The sequence below is a fragment of the Calcarisporiella thermophila genome (assembly GCF_041956535.1).
Source record: "Calcarisporiella thermophila strain CBS 279.70 unplaced genomic scaffold VTP21scaffold_9, whole genome shotgun sequence".
Lineage (NCBI taxonomy): Eukaryota > Fungi > Calcarisporiellomycota > Calcarisporiellomycetes > Calcarisporiellales > Calcarisporiellaceae > Calcarisporiella > Calcarisporiella thermophila.
The window spans coordinates 789,064-803,840 of record NW_027192199.1 but is presented as its reverse complement, the minus strand read 5'-3'; the positions used below and the strand labels follow the sequence as shown (position 1 = coordinate 803,840).

General features: G+C 45.1%; 6 protein-coding genes and 1 non-coding gene across 7 annotated transcripts; 5 read left to right on the top strand and 2 right to left on the bottom strand.

The window, feature by feature from the left end:
- Positions 1-197: 197 nt before the first annotated feature.
- Positions 198-604, top strand: VTP21DRAFT_11691 (uncharacterized protein; the record flags this gene model as incomplete). The annotated part of the gene is made up of 2 exons (XM_069391163.1): positions 198-297; positions 369-604. 2 exons carry the CDS (start codon positions 198-200, stop codon positions 602-604), a joined length of 336 nt encoding a protein of 111 aa, XP_069252322.1.
- A 220-nt stretch (positions 605-824) lies between these two features.
- Positions 825-3,993, top strand: VTP21DRAFT_11690 (uncharacterized protein; the record flags this gene model as incomplete). The annotated part of the gene is made up of 4 exons (XM_069391162.1): positions 825-1,016; positions 1,092-3,142; positions 3,239-3,591; positions 3,674-3,993. The coding sequence occupies 4 exons, from the start codon at positions 825-827 to the stop codon at positions 3,991-3,993; spliced, it is 2,916 nt and encodes a 971-aa protein (XP_069252321.1).
- A 346-nt stretch (positions 3,994-4,339) lies between these two features.
- On the bottom strand, positions 4,340-7,251 carry VTP21DRAFT_11689 (uncharacterized protein; the record flags this gene model as incomplete). The annotated part of the gene is made up of 7 exons (XM_069391160.1): positions 4,340-5,107; positions 5,183-5,820; positions 5,901-6,024; positions 6,093-6,596; positions 6,670-6,830; positions 7,013-7,144; positions 7,224-7,251. The coding sequence occupies 7 exons, from the start codon at positions 7,249-7,251 to the stop codon at positions 4,340-4,342; spliced, it is 2,355 nt and encodes a 784-aa protein (XP_069252320.1).
- Positions 7,252-7,314: 63 nt separating this feature from the next.
- Positions 7,315-8,483, top strand: VTP21DRAFT_11688 (uncharacterized protein; the record flags this gene model as incomplete). The annotated part of the gene is made up of 5 exons (XM_069391159.1): positions 7,315-7,490; positions 7,553-7,697; positions 7,773-7,948; positions 8,008-8,138; positions 8,218-8,483. 5 exons carry the CDS (start codon positions 7,315-7,317, stop codon positions 8,481-8,483), a joined length of 894 nt encoding a protein of 297 aa, XP_069252319.1.
- Positions 8,484-9,928: 1,445 nt separating this feature from the next.
- VTP21DRAFT_11687 (uncharacterized protein) lies at positions 9,929-11,843 on the top strand (the record flags this gene model as incomplete). Its single annotated transcript, XM_069391158.1, has 3 exons — positions 9,929-10,457; positions 10,523-10,746; positions 10,812-11,843. The coding sequence occupies 3 exons, from the start codon at positions 9,929-9,931 to the stop codon at positions 11,841-11,843; spliced, it is 1,785 nt and encodes a 594-aa protein (XP_069252318.1).
- A 657-nt stretch (positions 11,844-12,500) lies between these two features.
- VTP21DRAFT_11686 (uncharacterized protein) lies at positions 12,501-13,258 on the top strand (the record flags this gene model as incomplete). The annotated part of the gene is made up of 2 exons (XM_069391157.1): positions 12,501-12,948; positions 13,020-13,258. The coding sequence occupies 2 exons, from the start codon at positions 12,501-12,503 to the stop codon at positions 13,256-13,258; spliced, it is 687 nt and encodes a 228-aa protein (XP_069252317.1).
- Positions 13,259-13,377: 119 nt separating this feature from the next.
- On the bottom strand, positions 13,378-13,459 carry VTP21DRAFT_t127. Its single transcript has one exon. It is a non-coding gene; the product is annotated as a tRNA-Ser (tRNA).
- Between the last annotated feature and the right edge of the window lie 1,318 nt (positions 13,460-14,777).

Below are 14,777 nucleotides of genomic sequence, written 5' to 3'. Positions count from 1 at the left end.
GGGAAACCATGATGGAAGAAAATGCTAGCACTAAAGAGCACTCCACAAAATACGGCTAGGATATCGACCAATATAGCCTTTCAAGACCAGTGGATTGCAGATGCGCGTAACCAAGAAGTTGAGTGGAGGATCAGAGAAGCGAAACCTACATGTTCCAAACTGAAATGTGGATAATCCTTGGATTTCGCATGCCAAAAATGGAAACCTCGCAACATCGAGTCTCGCTTGCATTGAAGGAATTGGCACACGCGCAAGATGAACTTCTGGGAGGTTCTTTGCATCGGACTTGCCTCATTGGTATCCCACAACATTACAAATGCCCCACAACCCTGCCCTACCGCGGCGGTGGCCCTCTTAACATTCAATAGTCGCCATTGTACACAATCGAAGGTCCTACTCGGCCATGTGTGGTTCACGGTTTTGTCTTGCTTTAATAGCCAAACCTGTTGTGAACAAGCGGTTTTGGCCAATTGCACAGACTTCGGTAACAACCGAAGCCATGTCACACATTCACCAAGAAGAATTCAACACCTCTCGCCTTGCAGCGTTCTCGACATTTTTCTCTCCTCTTTGGCTTCTCCCTCCAAGATCGTGTCGACGCTAAAAGTTGGTTGCGTCCTCGTCACAGCAAACAATCCCTTCACCTTCTTTTCTCATTCTCCCCCACATTCGTTTTGCAGAGAGCAATACAACGTGTTGCAATTTTTAGTTTTGCGTTTTCTTGATATCTCCTTATATATACATAGAGATATACTTAAATAACCATTTTTCCTTTGCTATCCCCTCTTTTTGTGTTGTGGATAGAGGTAATTCCTGAATATAATATGGTTTGCGCGCACAGTATAACCACGATAACACTTGCATATCTCCTCGTCCTTTCTTCTGCGCACGCCGCTATGACGCCCAGAGAGGCTTCATTGGGACCAAAAAAAACAGCGTATGAGCTAGACCAAAGAGCAGAAGCTGGAGTTCGACTAGGAACTGAACATGTTTCGAGGATAAGAGTGCGAGCGATTGTATGTTTCTATCGACTGATTCTAAGTTTTGCCAAAACTAATATACACTTTTTAACTTGTCCTTTCAATCCGTAGAATGATAATACCACTGGAAAGAGTACGGTGACACAAGAGTCAGAACCCTCGAAAGGAGGGGCCACTAAAGAAGCAAAGCAATCGAAGACAACAGAACCCGAAAAGGAAGTAGCAGCGACCAAAGATGAGAATCCCAGGAAAGAACAAGCAACATCCAAGCTTGAAAAGAGTGCCAAGTTAGTAGACGCGAATGACGACGCTGAGAAAAAAGAAGGTGGCTCGACAGATGGCTCTAGACCCGAAAAGAAAGGACAGACAATCGAGAAGGTCAAAGAGGTAAATTTAGAGCAGAATTCTCGCGTCCAGGAACCAGAAGCGAATAATAGCAAGATCAATACGGAGGCAGTTAGGCAGAGCACAAATGAGGGAAACGATAATTCGGGTAATAAGAAACTCGGGGCCGAAACCCAGAGCGAAAATAACGAAAGAGGTGGGATTTCAGGGAGTAAGGCTCCCAAAGAGGGCACGCTTCGGGGTGAAAAGCCTGCGGATAAGATACTTGGCAATGGCACTTCAGATAATACAAAGCAAATAAACGCTAAGCAGGAAAATGAGTCTATAGAATCTGGGAAGAAGGATGGACTAAATCCTAGTGGAGGAAAATCAGAGGATAACAAGTCCGAAGGGGGTAAATCTGAGAGTAGGGAGGCAGCCATTGGAGATTTTAGTGACAAAAAGCCTGTAGACGGAGAGAATGAAAATAGGAAGCCTGGGGAGGGAAAATCCGATAATATCAATTCAGGAGGCTTAAAGCTGACAGAGGTTAATGTGGGAGCTTCGTTATTCGGGTTAGAGGGTAAGGGCGAAAAGGGGTCTGACAGTGGGAAATCGGCTGAAAAAATAGTGGAGAACGGCAATTCCGAAGAAAATAAGGCCAACAAACAAGTCGCAAGCAACAGCAAATCTGAAGAGGAAACGAAGGGTGAAAGGCCCAAAGAAAAAGAGCCCAATAATAGTGGCCCAGGAGATACAAAGTTGGTAGGCGTTAATCTCGGAGTAGATTTGGGGGAGGCAAGAAAGGTGAACGAGCAAAAGTCTGGAGGAGATGAGCAAGACGATAGGAAGCCCGACGATGCAAAGCCCAAGGAGCCTGGTAATAGTGGACAAGGGGATACAAAGTTGGCAGGCGTTAATCTCGGGGTAGAGCTGGGAGGAGTTGACAAGGTGGACGAGCTAAAAGCTGGAGAGAGGAAGCTCGACGATGTAAAACCCAAGGAGCCTGGTAATAGTGGACCAGGGGATACAAAGTTGGCAGGCGTTAATCTCGGAGTAGAGTTAGGGGGAGTAGGAAGTGTGGACGAGCAAAAGTCTGGAGTAGAAGGGACAGGAGATAAGAAGACCGACGATGGAGATCGTAGCAAGGAAAAGCCCGTCAATGACAAGCCAGGAGAGGACAAGAAATCGGGAGAGGAGGGTTTGATTCAGGTAATACTTGGCGCCGGAAATCCTGAGGATAAGAAGGCAGGAGGGGAAGGGATAGTTAAGGCGACCCTCGATGTCGGTAATCCGGGGGGTGAGAAACCAGATGAGCAGAAATCGGAAGAGAAGAAGCAGGGAGAGGCCAAGCCGATTGCCGATAATCAGGGCGAAGCAAAACCGAATGAAGGCACGCCACCCAAAGAAAAGTCTGGGGTAGAAACGGTAGCAGAGATTAAGCTTGGCGATAACAAGCCAGTGGAAGTCAACCCTGTACAAATTAGCCAAGAGGAGGTCGGAGGTGATGCCGCACCTAAGGAGGGCAATGGAGAAGTTAAAGCAAACGGCGGTCAAACCACTAGTGGAGGAGATGGCAGTGATAGCGGTGACAAAGCCAATCAACCCAGCAAAACGAAGGGTAGCAATGAGAAAGAGCCTTTAACCTCATTCGAGCCTTGGCTCCCAGAAACCGTCCAATTCTCGCCCACGACTACTGCCAATACTGCCGGCCCAACAGAAGTATCAACCTCGTCGCAACCAGCATCACGCCAACTGCCTGACGCTATTATCCCAAATCCTCATGCATCCATGCCAGCTGGCAGCAGCGCCGTAACGATGAAATTAAACATTATCCCGTAAGTATAGCTCAAAAACAAGTTATGTTAGCTGCGAATATCCCTTTCTAAAATCTGAAAATCTTTCATTATTCCTCCATCTGTATTGCCACCCAGCTATGAGCAGGTGTGTAGAGACTCGACGCTAGCTGCCCAGATCGTCAACTTTCTTCCAAATGACCTTGCTGTTGGTTTGAACGTGCCGATGTCGAAAATAGTTGTGCTTAGCATCAGCGATGCTACCAATGGTGGTAAGCGTCGGAAGAGAGCAATGATGAAGCGGGAGATCAACTTGGAAAACTCGGACAACGAGGGTGGAATATTGGTGACCATGGCCGTGCCAAAAGAGGTGGTTGGAAATCTGGATAGAGTGTTAAAGGATCGATCAAGCTCTTTGTACACGAATCCTAACGGAAAGTTGACACAGTTTTTTGACTCTTCTTTTTCGCTGGTAATTAAGGATTCGCAGGGTAGGATGGATGCAGTCTGGTTTCATCTGGTCTTTTCCCTCTCACTAACTCTTTATTTTTTATTTTCCTTAACTCTCGATAGATAAACCTCCTATTTTTGTAGGGAACAATAACAGCGCGACTACCGACAGCAGCCTAAGGAGTGGCCAACCAGAGGCTGAAGGGGTTAGTGATAACAAGGGACTTGTCATTGGGGTTTCCGTTGCTGCTGCCGTGGCCGCCTATATCGGACTGACAGCCATTATCATTACCGCCTATAAACGCAGAAGAAGGCTGAGAAAAGGAGGCGAAGGGGAGGAGCTAATCGCTCAGGTGTCAGAGAATGGGACGATCGAGATTTCACCCCCTCTAATGCAAGAGAATTCGCTAGGGTGGCGAACCTATTCAGGGCCAAGAAAGTAGCTCGCACAATAATCCAATTTCAGAACTTAATCTTACATATTCCCATTTCCCCATAATCTATTCTACTTACTCTAAAAAGGTGTCTGTTGTTAGCTTCATGTCCTATTCACCTCTTTAATGTTGTCGGAATATATTTATTACAACAATGCGAGAAAAAGCAAAGGAGAAACGATAAACAGGATTTTTGAAAAACAACTCTAGGCCCCCAAGGGGCCACTCCAGACCATATATATATATCTGAAAAACACACACAAAAGAAGATAGCGTAATGTATAATGGATGAAATATGAAAGTAAGGGCCAAAAAGAAATGAAAAAAGGCAAACAAAAATAAAAAAAAGCAAGATCTAGATTCTTTTTCTGCTAGAACGTCGTTTCCAGTGTCCAACGTGCAATTTTCGCCATCCAACGGACATGGACATTCGCAGTCTTCCCACCCACTCACGCACCACTCTTCTGCCCCCTTTTCCTCCGAACACGTTCATCGCGTGTAGGGTTAATGCTCCCGCTGCCACACACCACCAGAACATCACTCCTCGAACCACGCTTGCCCACCCACCATAGATGCAGCCGAGCGCCATTGTCTCGCTACAGCGCCAAAGATAGAGTCCTATGGCACAGAGCTTCACGCTTGTAGGTGCGGGGGTAGTGAGACGGGCAAGGTAAAGGGTAGGCAACACCAGGGCAAACGTAAGATCCCAGGTACCCCACCACCAGGTATCCACTAGGGGAATCCACTCCGAGCCGATTTTAAGACCATAAAGATAGTAGTACCCCCAGCCCCCTCCATCGATCCGTTCCCCCTCTGACGGCTGCACGAATTTCAGGTAGAACCAAGGGAAAGCAGACACATAGAGAGCATATGCATAGAGGGGATAAAACAGGTGCGCCCTTTGGGCCAAGAGTAAGAAGCGAAGCGTCCAGATACACACAAAGTGGCTAGCCTTGCGAAGGATACCGTCCACTTTACTGGGCGACTGCTGGCACCGTGCACTCAACCAAGCAAGAAAAGCGCCCCGTTGGCGAGTCAGAGTTAGATAGGCGAGTGCGAGTTTCGGAAGGAGTAGAAATAGGAGGGTGGTGGTTAGATACACGGTGAGGAAAACAAATTTCGACTGGAGCAAAATCAGAAGAGAGTTAGCCAAAAGAGATCAAATATGAATGACACCGTAGCCTATCATCCCACTTACAATATAGGTAAAATCGTTGGAAATGATCCATTCTCCAGGTCCACCATTAATCGGAGCGCGTTCACCATCTACCCTGAATGTGATATGCGTCCGTCCTACTTTGCCCTCCACGTCTGTTGCCACCACTTCCATAGTATGCTCCTGGCCATCATCGTAGAGTTCAGGCCTCCATGGGGCAACCCAGAGTGGTATGTATTCTCCTGGTCTCCCGCCCTTTCCCCCCTTCAGGTCCAGCCTCTGTCCTTTACCTCGGTATTCCACCTGTTCTTTATAGTTTTTGCCATCCACTCTGACCTGAATCTTTTGAATCTCCATATCAGCCCAAACCAGCATTCTAATATGGGTGCTGCGTCGAAGGCGGTCAAGTGGCTCGCGGTTTGGGATGAAATATCGCGCATCCTTTGGGTTGGTAACGAGGACAACAGGAGGAGAGGGGATACGCGCGGGAAGAAGTGGTGAGGTGCGCAGATCGACAGATTCTTTGGTGGGGATCTTGGTCAGTGGAAGAGGGACATCCGTGAAGGAAATTAGGTCATGGTCAACAGCCATAACACGGTATAGAGCATGTGCCTTCATATCCCCAAGCTCGAGTTCGAGAAAGCCAGAAGGCTGATATGCTTGTAGAGTATCCCCCACGCCTGAAATAAAAACGCATCAGTTTTTGGTGATGAGCAGGTTACATTGATAAAGATATATATAAAAAAAACCTGAAAAATACCTGGTATGAGTTTATGAAGATGTCCGCAGAGGTATGTGCTGAACTGGGAAGAAAGTTCATTAAATGTTTTCCCACCTTTAGTTGTTTTTCCAAAAAGGATAGAGGTTGTCGGATAATGTGCCAGCTATCCCAAAATTGTGATGCCGTCAATCATCTCTCCACATTTAAAAGCATTCCCATGCAAATACTTACAACAAAAGTATGGTTGTATCCCTTCAGCTCCATCATGGTCTTATCGAGCTCATCCATGTCAGCATTATCCATGTATCCGTAGAAATTTAATGGACGGGATGGCCCTCGTTTGGGGCATGCGTCTAGCCCCACAAATGCATACCTCCCAAACTCTTTCTCTTCCTTCAGAACCCACCCAGGATGCCCTCCGTCTGCCCCAAAATCACGATAATAATTACCCTTGCTTTCCCATCCGGAAACCCCAAAGGTGTCATGATTTCCACGCACGTCTCTATAAAAGCCGGGATATCGAAGCACTCCCGATTCTTCAAGAGCTGCTCTGTATAGGAGCCATTCCTCAAGATACTGTAATCCAATAAGCTTCTTAGCATCCTTGGCATCAGTCAGATCTCCTGTAGCGAAGACATTGGAGGGAGAAATTTGGGGAAGGGCTGTAGAAAGAAAGTGAAGAAAGTGGATTGTGCCCCCTGATGTATGGTGTCGGGAAATATGGAGATCAGATACCTAGAGAGTAATGATTAGTCATAAGATATTGAACAGGCAAGCATCAATCCGTCTTATATGGATGAGCCCGTACTTGTATGAAGTAAAATATATTATCAGGTTTATCTCCGATAACAATCTCGTCAGAATGCCCCCGCGTATGCTGCGCGATGGTTTGGTCGTCTGGCAGAGTGTCGATGGGGTAAAGAGACGCTACAGCTCTGCGGTGGATAGAGAAGCCACGAAGCCATGCTGCTAGCGTGATTAGAGGAAGGAGGATAATGACAAAATGCATGGTTTTGGCTTCGAAGGCAGAAAGTGGAGAGAGTGGAGGGAGGAGAAGGAAAGAACGGAAAAAAAATTGGAAAATATTTTTCTATTTCTATTTTTGCAATAAATTAATTCAAATGACAAGTCACGTCGCTGTCTGAACCTACGTGAGTGCGCTAATGGCGTCCGCGATACTAAGATAGCAGCCGAGAACATGCTACGCTCGCCGTGCGGTTGATAAGACAGCCGCTGATGAGCGTAGATAACGGAGGGCGCATTGCTGATAACCGCTTCCCGGGCTGATTTCTGTCAAGTGGTTCGGTCAACGTGTGAGATCCCCTCTTCGCACTCAACTTCTAAGAATTAAGAAAATTCGACCACTCAGCTTCGAGAGATTAGCCATCATTTTAGATGCAAAACAATATTGGGTTAGATTCAAGGCAGAGAGAAAAGCTAGCTGATAACCCAAATGCCCGTGGTAAATCTGGCCGCTTCATATTCGCCGCCGGCCCATCGCTACAGCGAGGCTCGCCTCTCGCAGAAATTCCGCGCCGCCATTCTTGATGACAACCTGCACGCTGTCAAACGCATCTACGAAAAGAATGAGGGATTTGATATTAGGAATGTCGACTCGAAAAACGGATGGTACATTCTGCAGCCGTGTCCGTCCCCTTCAAATCCACTTATCCCCTGACCAATTTTGTTAGGACATCCTTAATGTACGCGGCACGGTATGGCCGTAAAGAAATAGTGGCATTTCTCCTAGAAAATGGGCATGAAGACAGGGGCATCCTTACCGATTATTCCCACAACACCGTTCTTATGATTGCAGCGCAACACGGGCAGGAGCAGGTGGGCAAGCCGCACTGTGAAAATCCACTGATGCAGAAGTTTGTTTAATTTTGATCTATGGTTTGGGTCTTACAGATTTTCCGTCTCTATATTTCTCGATTTCCCGACACGGTCAATCTATTGAATTCAGAGGGCAAAAGCGCGCTTACTTATGCTGCCCTGAAGGGCAACGATACTATGGTCAATCTTCTGCTGGATAATGGGGCTGACATTGACCATATGGACGCGGATGGAAACACGCCTTTGCATCAGTATGGATATTTTCCACCATTTCTTAGGCCGATGTGCTAACCTTTTCGTCCTCTCTAAGCGCCTCGGCGTGGGGCCATCGCAAGACAGTCTCCACTCTGATCGAGCGAGGCTGCAGACTTGCAGCCAACAAATCTGGTTGGACAGCTCTAGACTACGCTTATTCAATGCAACTTCGTGCACATTTACTCGGTATACTAATAATATACATATTGCTTTTCTTCCAAAGCGGTTTTATTGATGCTTTCTTATTTCCCTCTCTCCCCCCTAGAATGCGCACGAGCCGAGGCCGACCGGAATCGCTCCTTTTTCTATGAAGACCAGGGGATACGCGTAGTTACCACGACACGCCGAGATTCCTACGGCCTTGCCACCTATAGTAATCCGAATGATGAGGCCTATATGAGAGACCGGCCTCCGCCAACAGCAGGACCCTATCCTCCTCATGCACACCAGTTTCCACGCGGCCCAGTCGCTGAGACTAAGCAGCAAGAACACCGAGAGATTGTGTCGAGAACCCGCGGGAAATCAATGTGATGAAATTATTACACAGACTCTGTACCATTTCAACCTTTTTTCCATATACCTAATACATTGTAACATATCATTTTCTTCGAGCCTCATCACCTTCATGAAACTACGAAAAAGGTCTTACATCTGTCTCAAAACTGAAAACAGTATGGACACGGAAAGCTAAGCCATTCTCACATGCATAAATGAGGGTAAGCTTGAGCTTGCGAACTGATACGCATTGATACGTTTGATAGCTGCCACTTAAATTACTAATTCTGACTTGAGGTGGAACTTTGTGCCTCCTATCATTATCCGGTTTTAGAAGATTGGCATAACCCCCCCCCCCTGAAATAGAAGATGCACCATGACAAGCATGAATACTTTCTTAAAACTTATTTTAAAGCAACCTTTAGAGAGTGTTCCAGTGTAAATTCTATAACACAGCTCTTTAACTAAGGGTAAGGCAGGATAGCACTTCGAAATTGGAGATAAGATAGTGCAATTCCGAAGAAAATCGCCTAATAATTTAACCCCATTGCGGAAACTTGGGCCAAGCAACCACCGTGTATATACTTCGTAGAATATCATTAGACTTATCGATGTGGTAATTTCCTATCGGTTGGTGTTTAGTATACTGTTTCCAATTGAGGAAATGGCCCTACATAGGTCTCCAGTGTAGTAGCCTCTACCACACTTGCAATTCCATGCCTCCTCTACGGATGTCTTGCATAGACACTTTCTCGTTTCATTGATACCTCGATTCTTAGGACATGGACAATATGCCCGGGATATTAGTCATCGCTTCGCTCAGGGTATTTGCCCCTGAAGACGGATATGATACAGAGTTTGAGTATGAAAATATAGACACTCCACTGTCTGATCATATTCAACCTCCTGATTCCAAGTAGGGTGTATTAAAAAGGCTCACAAGATAGTTTTAAAGCTTATCAAATCACAAAGTGGTTTTAATTTTCATGGCATGAACATTCATTATTCTTTGCTAGCTAATGGAGATCATTTCCAAGTTTAAGTTTAAAATGTTTGGTTAATCTACAAGCCAAGATTCTGGGAATAATCTTGCTAGTAAAATCCCAGTGTTTGAGCAAATGAATGGGATAGTTGTCAAAAACTGGCCTTCAAGAATTTACCTTGGATCTTTGGCTCGAAGAGTCTAGTATAATAAGATGGAATAAAAAATGTTGGGCGTAAAAATTGAAAAAAATAGATATGGATCGATTCTCCTCCTCTCCACCGGTTTCTCTACAGGTTAGGTGATAATGAAAAAATTGCCCCCATCCTCTGATGAATAACGTGACAGTTTTTTTCCCTTTTTTCTGAGATGTAGGTTCGCTTAATACATTTTAACACTTGTCTTCAATCCTTACCACTGTTTTGACTCTCACTCTCACTCAAAAAGCTTAACATTCCAGCGGCAAAATCATTTGCGCTTATCCTCTACATATAACTGCATGCATCAGCATCCGGGGACCCAATTCACAATTATTTCTCCGCCCAAACGGCAGTCGTCTGCCTCTTCGCTCGTAGCCATGGAGCCTACTCCAGACGATGAGTCCTATGGAGTGCGTAGCTTCCAGACGCTGTCCACAGAAAGTGATGATGAATATTCAGCAAAGCTCTCTCCTCCATCGCGCGACTTCTCTACCCGCGCTACCACGAGCAGTCAAGAAGATATGGACGAGAAACGATACTTACAGCAAAAGAAGAATCAAGGTGGGGCTTCAGTCGAAGACGATACCCCCTTGCTGAACCAGCTCAGACGTACCCTTATCTCTTGCCCGACGACCCCTGGGAGCCCATTGAGCATCTCTTCGCTTCCTGTGGGTGATGAGAATGTTCCAGGAATGGAATTGGATCAGCTACAAAGTGGTTTTGAAAGTTGCCTTGTGATGCCTACTCTAACCATTGCCGAGGCTAAGCATCCAACAAATGAGGGCCAAAATCTTGGCTACATGAGGGTACTAGTTTGTGGCGATACTGGTAAGCGGACTCAATATTCATCATTAATGTAATTGGCTCTAAGCTCCCTTTATGCTCTCCTGTAGGCATTGGAAAAACCCAGCTCATTCACACACTCATGGGTGGCCCTGATATACTGGCCAGTGACATACATGAAAGTAGCGGTGGGGTAGCCAATCTCCTTTATGCAAGCACAATGGTCCTGCCCCCGTGGTTACATTCCAACAATTATCCGGACCACGACCGGAATAGCGTTCTGGTGAAAAACATTTGCTTTGTGGATACGGTGGGCTACGGAACACACTTGGATGTAGGTGTCTATCCACCACGCTCTTCGTATACGAGAATTCTTATCCTATTTTTCTTATGCCACAGGCTAAATTGTGCATCGCCCCCATTGTCGACTATGTGATCCAACAATTCAAGCGCACCAACGGATTCTTTTCCGAGTCTGCACCCAATGGCCCCGAGCTTGCACGTTTTCTCACCACAGGCAGCGGAGGACACACCCATGTGGATGCGTGTCTCTATCTAATTCTACACCGCCTCAAACCCGTCGACATTGAGTATATGCGCAGTCTCCACCACGTTGTCAATCTAATCCCGATCATTGTCAAAGCAGATACTATCTCTTCACACGAAGTTGCAGAACTAAAGCAGAAGGTATTGCACGACCTTCGCGAGCATGGAATCCAATTTTTCGATTTCGGTTGTGCATCTCCCAACGATGCAAATTGCCCACCTTTTGCGGTGTCGACCATGGTATCCGAGGCAGCCCCATTGGAGGAAGGTGTTCGCTCGGTTGAGTCGATTTCTTCCCAACCACCCAATCCCCCCCTAGCCACTCTCCCTTCCTCGCACCATGAATCACCCAATCCCCAACCCAATCTCTTCCCACAGCTGCACTCCTCAGAGCTCTCCAAGCTCTACACAATGCTCTTCCACACCCACGTTAATTTTCTGCGCCAAGCTACCGCCGATAAATTCGTGGAGTGGCGGCGTACACATCGGTCTACTTTTACTTCGGCCAGTACCACGGTGGCCGACTCCCAATTGTCAGAAAAAGTATACCACGATGGGATGGTGGACGAGGGACGACCCTATCCACGATCAGTGACGGAGGCTGCGGCAATACTGATGCGCTCCTCTGCTGCAAACCCGCGAGATCCCCTAGCGCTGCACCATCCACCTATCACAATCGACGACTCTGTAGTCATGCAGAAACGTGTCCCTCCCGCGCCCCGTACCTCTCCACGCAAACCTCGCTCCGGCTCGAAAGAATATTCACTGTGGGGAATATGGCTCGGCAAGGGAATGCTCATGATGTTTGCGGGCGTGACGGCTGCTTGCCTCTATTTTTCCTCAAGATATGTTAGTTGGCCGTATCTGGGAGGAAGCTGGAAATAAAAGATAAGGCTCCATGAAATATTATTAGCTATTGATTTACCCATTCAAGCTCTTTTTCATAGTACATATCGAATGTTTCGATTTTTTTTTTTTAGTCATGTAGGATTATTTTTCTCAACTATATAGTGTTTTCTTCGTAAATTTTGAAATGACCACTTTCACAACCCCAATTCTATATATATATGTATGTAATATTATTTGAATCTGCTCAACCTATTTCTGGCTTCTTTTCCACTTCCTCTTCTCCTTCCCCTTCATCCTCTTTTCCTCATGCTTTGATAATAACTATTTTATAACAACCATGGTGTGTTGAAATTGAAATATTCGCGCGGGGACTAGACCGAAAGCCAACGTTCAAAATAGAATTTTGAGATCGGGCAGTTTCTCGATCTCCACGGAGATATTGAAGCCTTAAAATCGATGAAAAATCCAACCCTCTGTGATTTTTTTTGTTTTTCTTCGCATATGCCCCCATACCCTTCTTTATCCAATTCTATATAACATTCCTCTCCTTTTATACTCCGTTCCCCCCTCAAAACTATGAAAGATCTCCTATACCCAACAATACCTCTCTTTTTATTACTATGCTCGCTTGCCTTTTCATATCCGCTAACCTCGATACCACAACAACCGCACAATTCCCACCTCCACCCAACGATGAAAAACTATCAGCCAGAGCTGTACTCTTCTAGGCTGGGCAGTGAGGGCGCCAACAAGGCACTGCCAATGACCAATAAAAAGAGCGACGTCAAGCTACCTCTAGTTATCCGTGTCGCCGCCGACCACAATGCCCGGATGGAGGCTGCGGAAGAAACAAAGCAGGCCGGTGGGGAGAAGGTGGTTATTCGGCCAATTTTGAATCCACCCCCTTTGTCTTCGTCGATGACAGCCGGTCCGGAGGAAGGGAAACCCGAAAAGCAAGGAGAAGTACCTACGAGTGAGCAAAATACCCAACCTCTTACTATTTCCAAAGTCTCCCAACCCCCAGATACGAAGGTTGCTATCTCTCCGGCCGCAGCTTCTGCTTCTACCGCACATTCCAACTCTGCTGCCGATAGCTCCACAAGCAACACACTGCAGCAATTCATCCATAAAATTGTTAACAGTGCTACATCGAGCGGGCCGCTGATCGATGTCTCTAATAACACCAATGCCGATGAATCATTAAAAAAAAAGTCACCACATTGACCTCCACCATCACCCAGTTCGTCGCCGAACGGCTTAATGGTACATCCGTACTCCCGGCCAATCCCGTGGGTTCCAAACCTCCTCCTATTCAGCTGCAGCCGCAATCTTCAAAGCACCCGATGGACCCGCTTGCCATCCTGCTAGGCCCAGTTCTCGGATTATTTTTACTTGTTATGATGTGCTTCTTAGCATTTTCCTTTAGTTTCGACAAAACATATGGCCAGTGAAATCGCCACTGTTCTTTTGCAGTTTTAATGTTGGTTATACCCCTTTAAGCTTTTTTATTCCCGCTATTTTATATAAAGAAACAATATTTAAACAAAAACAATATAATTCTATGGCAAAACGACAGCTGCAGGACTCGAACCTGCGCGGGCAGAGCCCATGTGATTTCTAGTCACACTCCTTAACCACTCGGACAAGCTGTCATCTGGAAACGATATTCACAAAAATGAATATAAACAAACTTTAAAATTCAAAATTTCGGAAAAATTTTTTGCGATAGTGCTAGGGTCAGGGACATACTCTAAGAATCGAGCTATAAGATACTTCGTTCTTAATAATTTGATTATGATCGTCCTCAGAAAACAAGAAATACGTTTAATATAGGGCCTGTCAGAAGAAATACATGTAAGCAATGGTTGAGCGTTAGAAATAGCGTGCAAATCCTATCATTTAACTTGTATAGGAGACTTTTCAATAAAAGATCCTTCAATCTCAAAAAAAAATTTGTGATAGAGCTAGATTAATCGTTTTAAAAACAAGGATTTGGGTCAAATTTTTATTCTGCCCGACTTTCTGTCCTGATGGCGGATGGCACAAAAGCTGGGCGAAGTACAGAGTTCTTTTATTTATGCTGTATTAGTCAATTATTATGTTATAAAATAATAGGAATTCAATAACCTGAAACCTCTATTTTGAAATACTAGGATTAGCTTAAATCCATAAACAAGGCAAAGAAATAAGTCTAAATATGGTGCCATTAGAGCCAAAGTGACTCCGCAAATTAATATGAAGCTATTTAAATGCTACTACATAACTAGCTCATAGAGTGACATTATTTTATACATCAGCTCATCTCCTGTGAATTATGCAAAATAGCATAGGCAAGTCACTCGACGGTGGTTGATTCAAAGCTTCAAACTCCATTTACAGTGCATTGATGAGAAGTGTTGGATATCTTCAAAACATTCTCCCCTTCCAAATCAGAGTGTATATTCAGGTTATTGAGATAGATCTATTGCTTATGGACAAGGTTTGGGTATCTGATTCTAACTCCATTAATTTACTCCTAATATATTCAAACAGCCAATTATTGCAGTGTTCCTTCAATATACCTCCTTATAGCATACTTGTCTTGTACTTGTCTTTTCATAGAATTCTTGGCTTCATTCACCCTCTGTATAATTTATTAAAGAAGATTGATCTTATTGGCTTTTATTTGTTTACATGGATATTCCACTCAAATTAATATCGTTTAGACGGTAAGGATTGTGGCATATCTAAAAAATATTTTCTAAGTATTATCTTTTCTACCTGGCGGACCCACGACCAATAACGTTAAGTATCCTGTGCATACTATTGATTATCGTAGGTCAAATAAAAAAACTCGAAGGTTGCATTGCAGCACTTAGCGTTAACAATATGCCATTTAAGTAAACGCATGGGATAATATTATGGCTTTTGTTCTAACATTTTCACCTATATATCTTATAAGAATGAAGATTTCTACTGTGATATATTCAT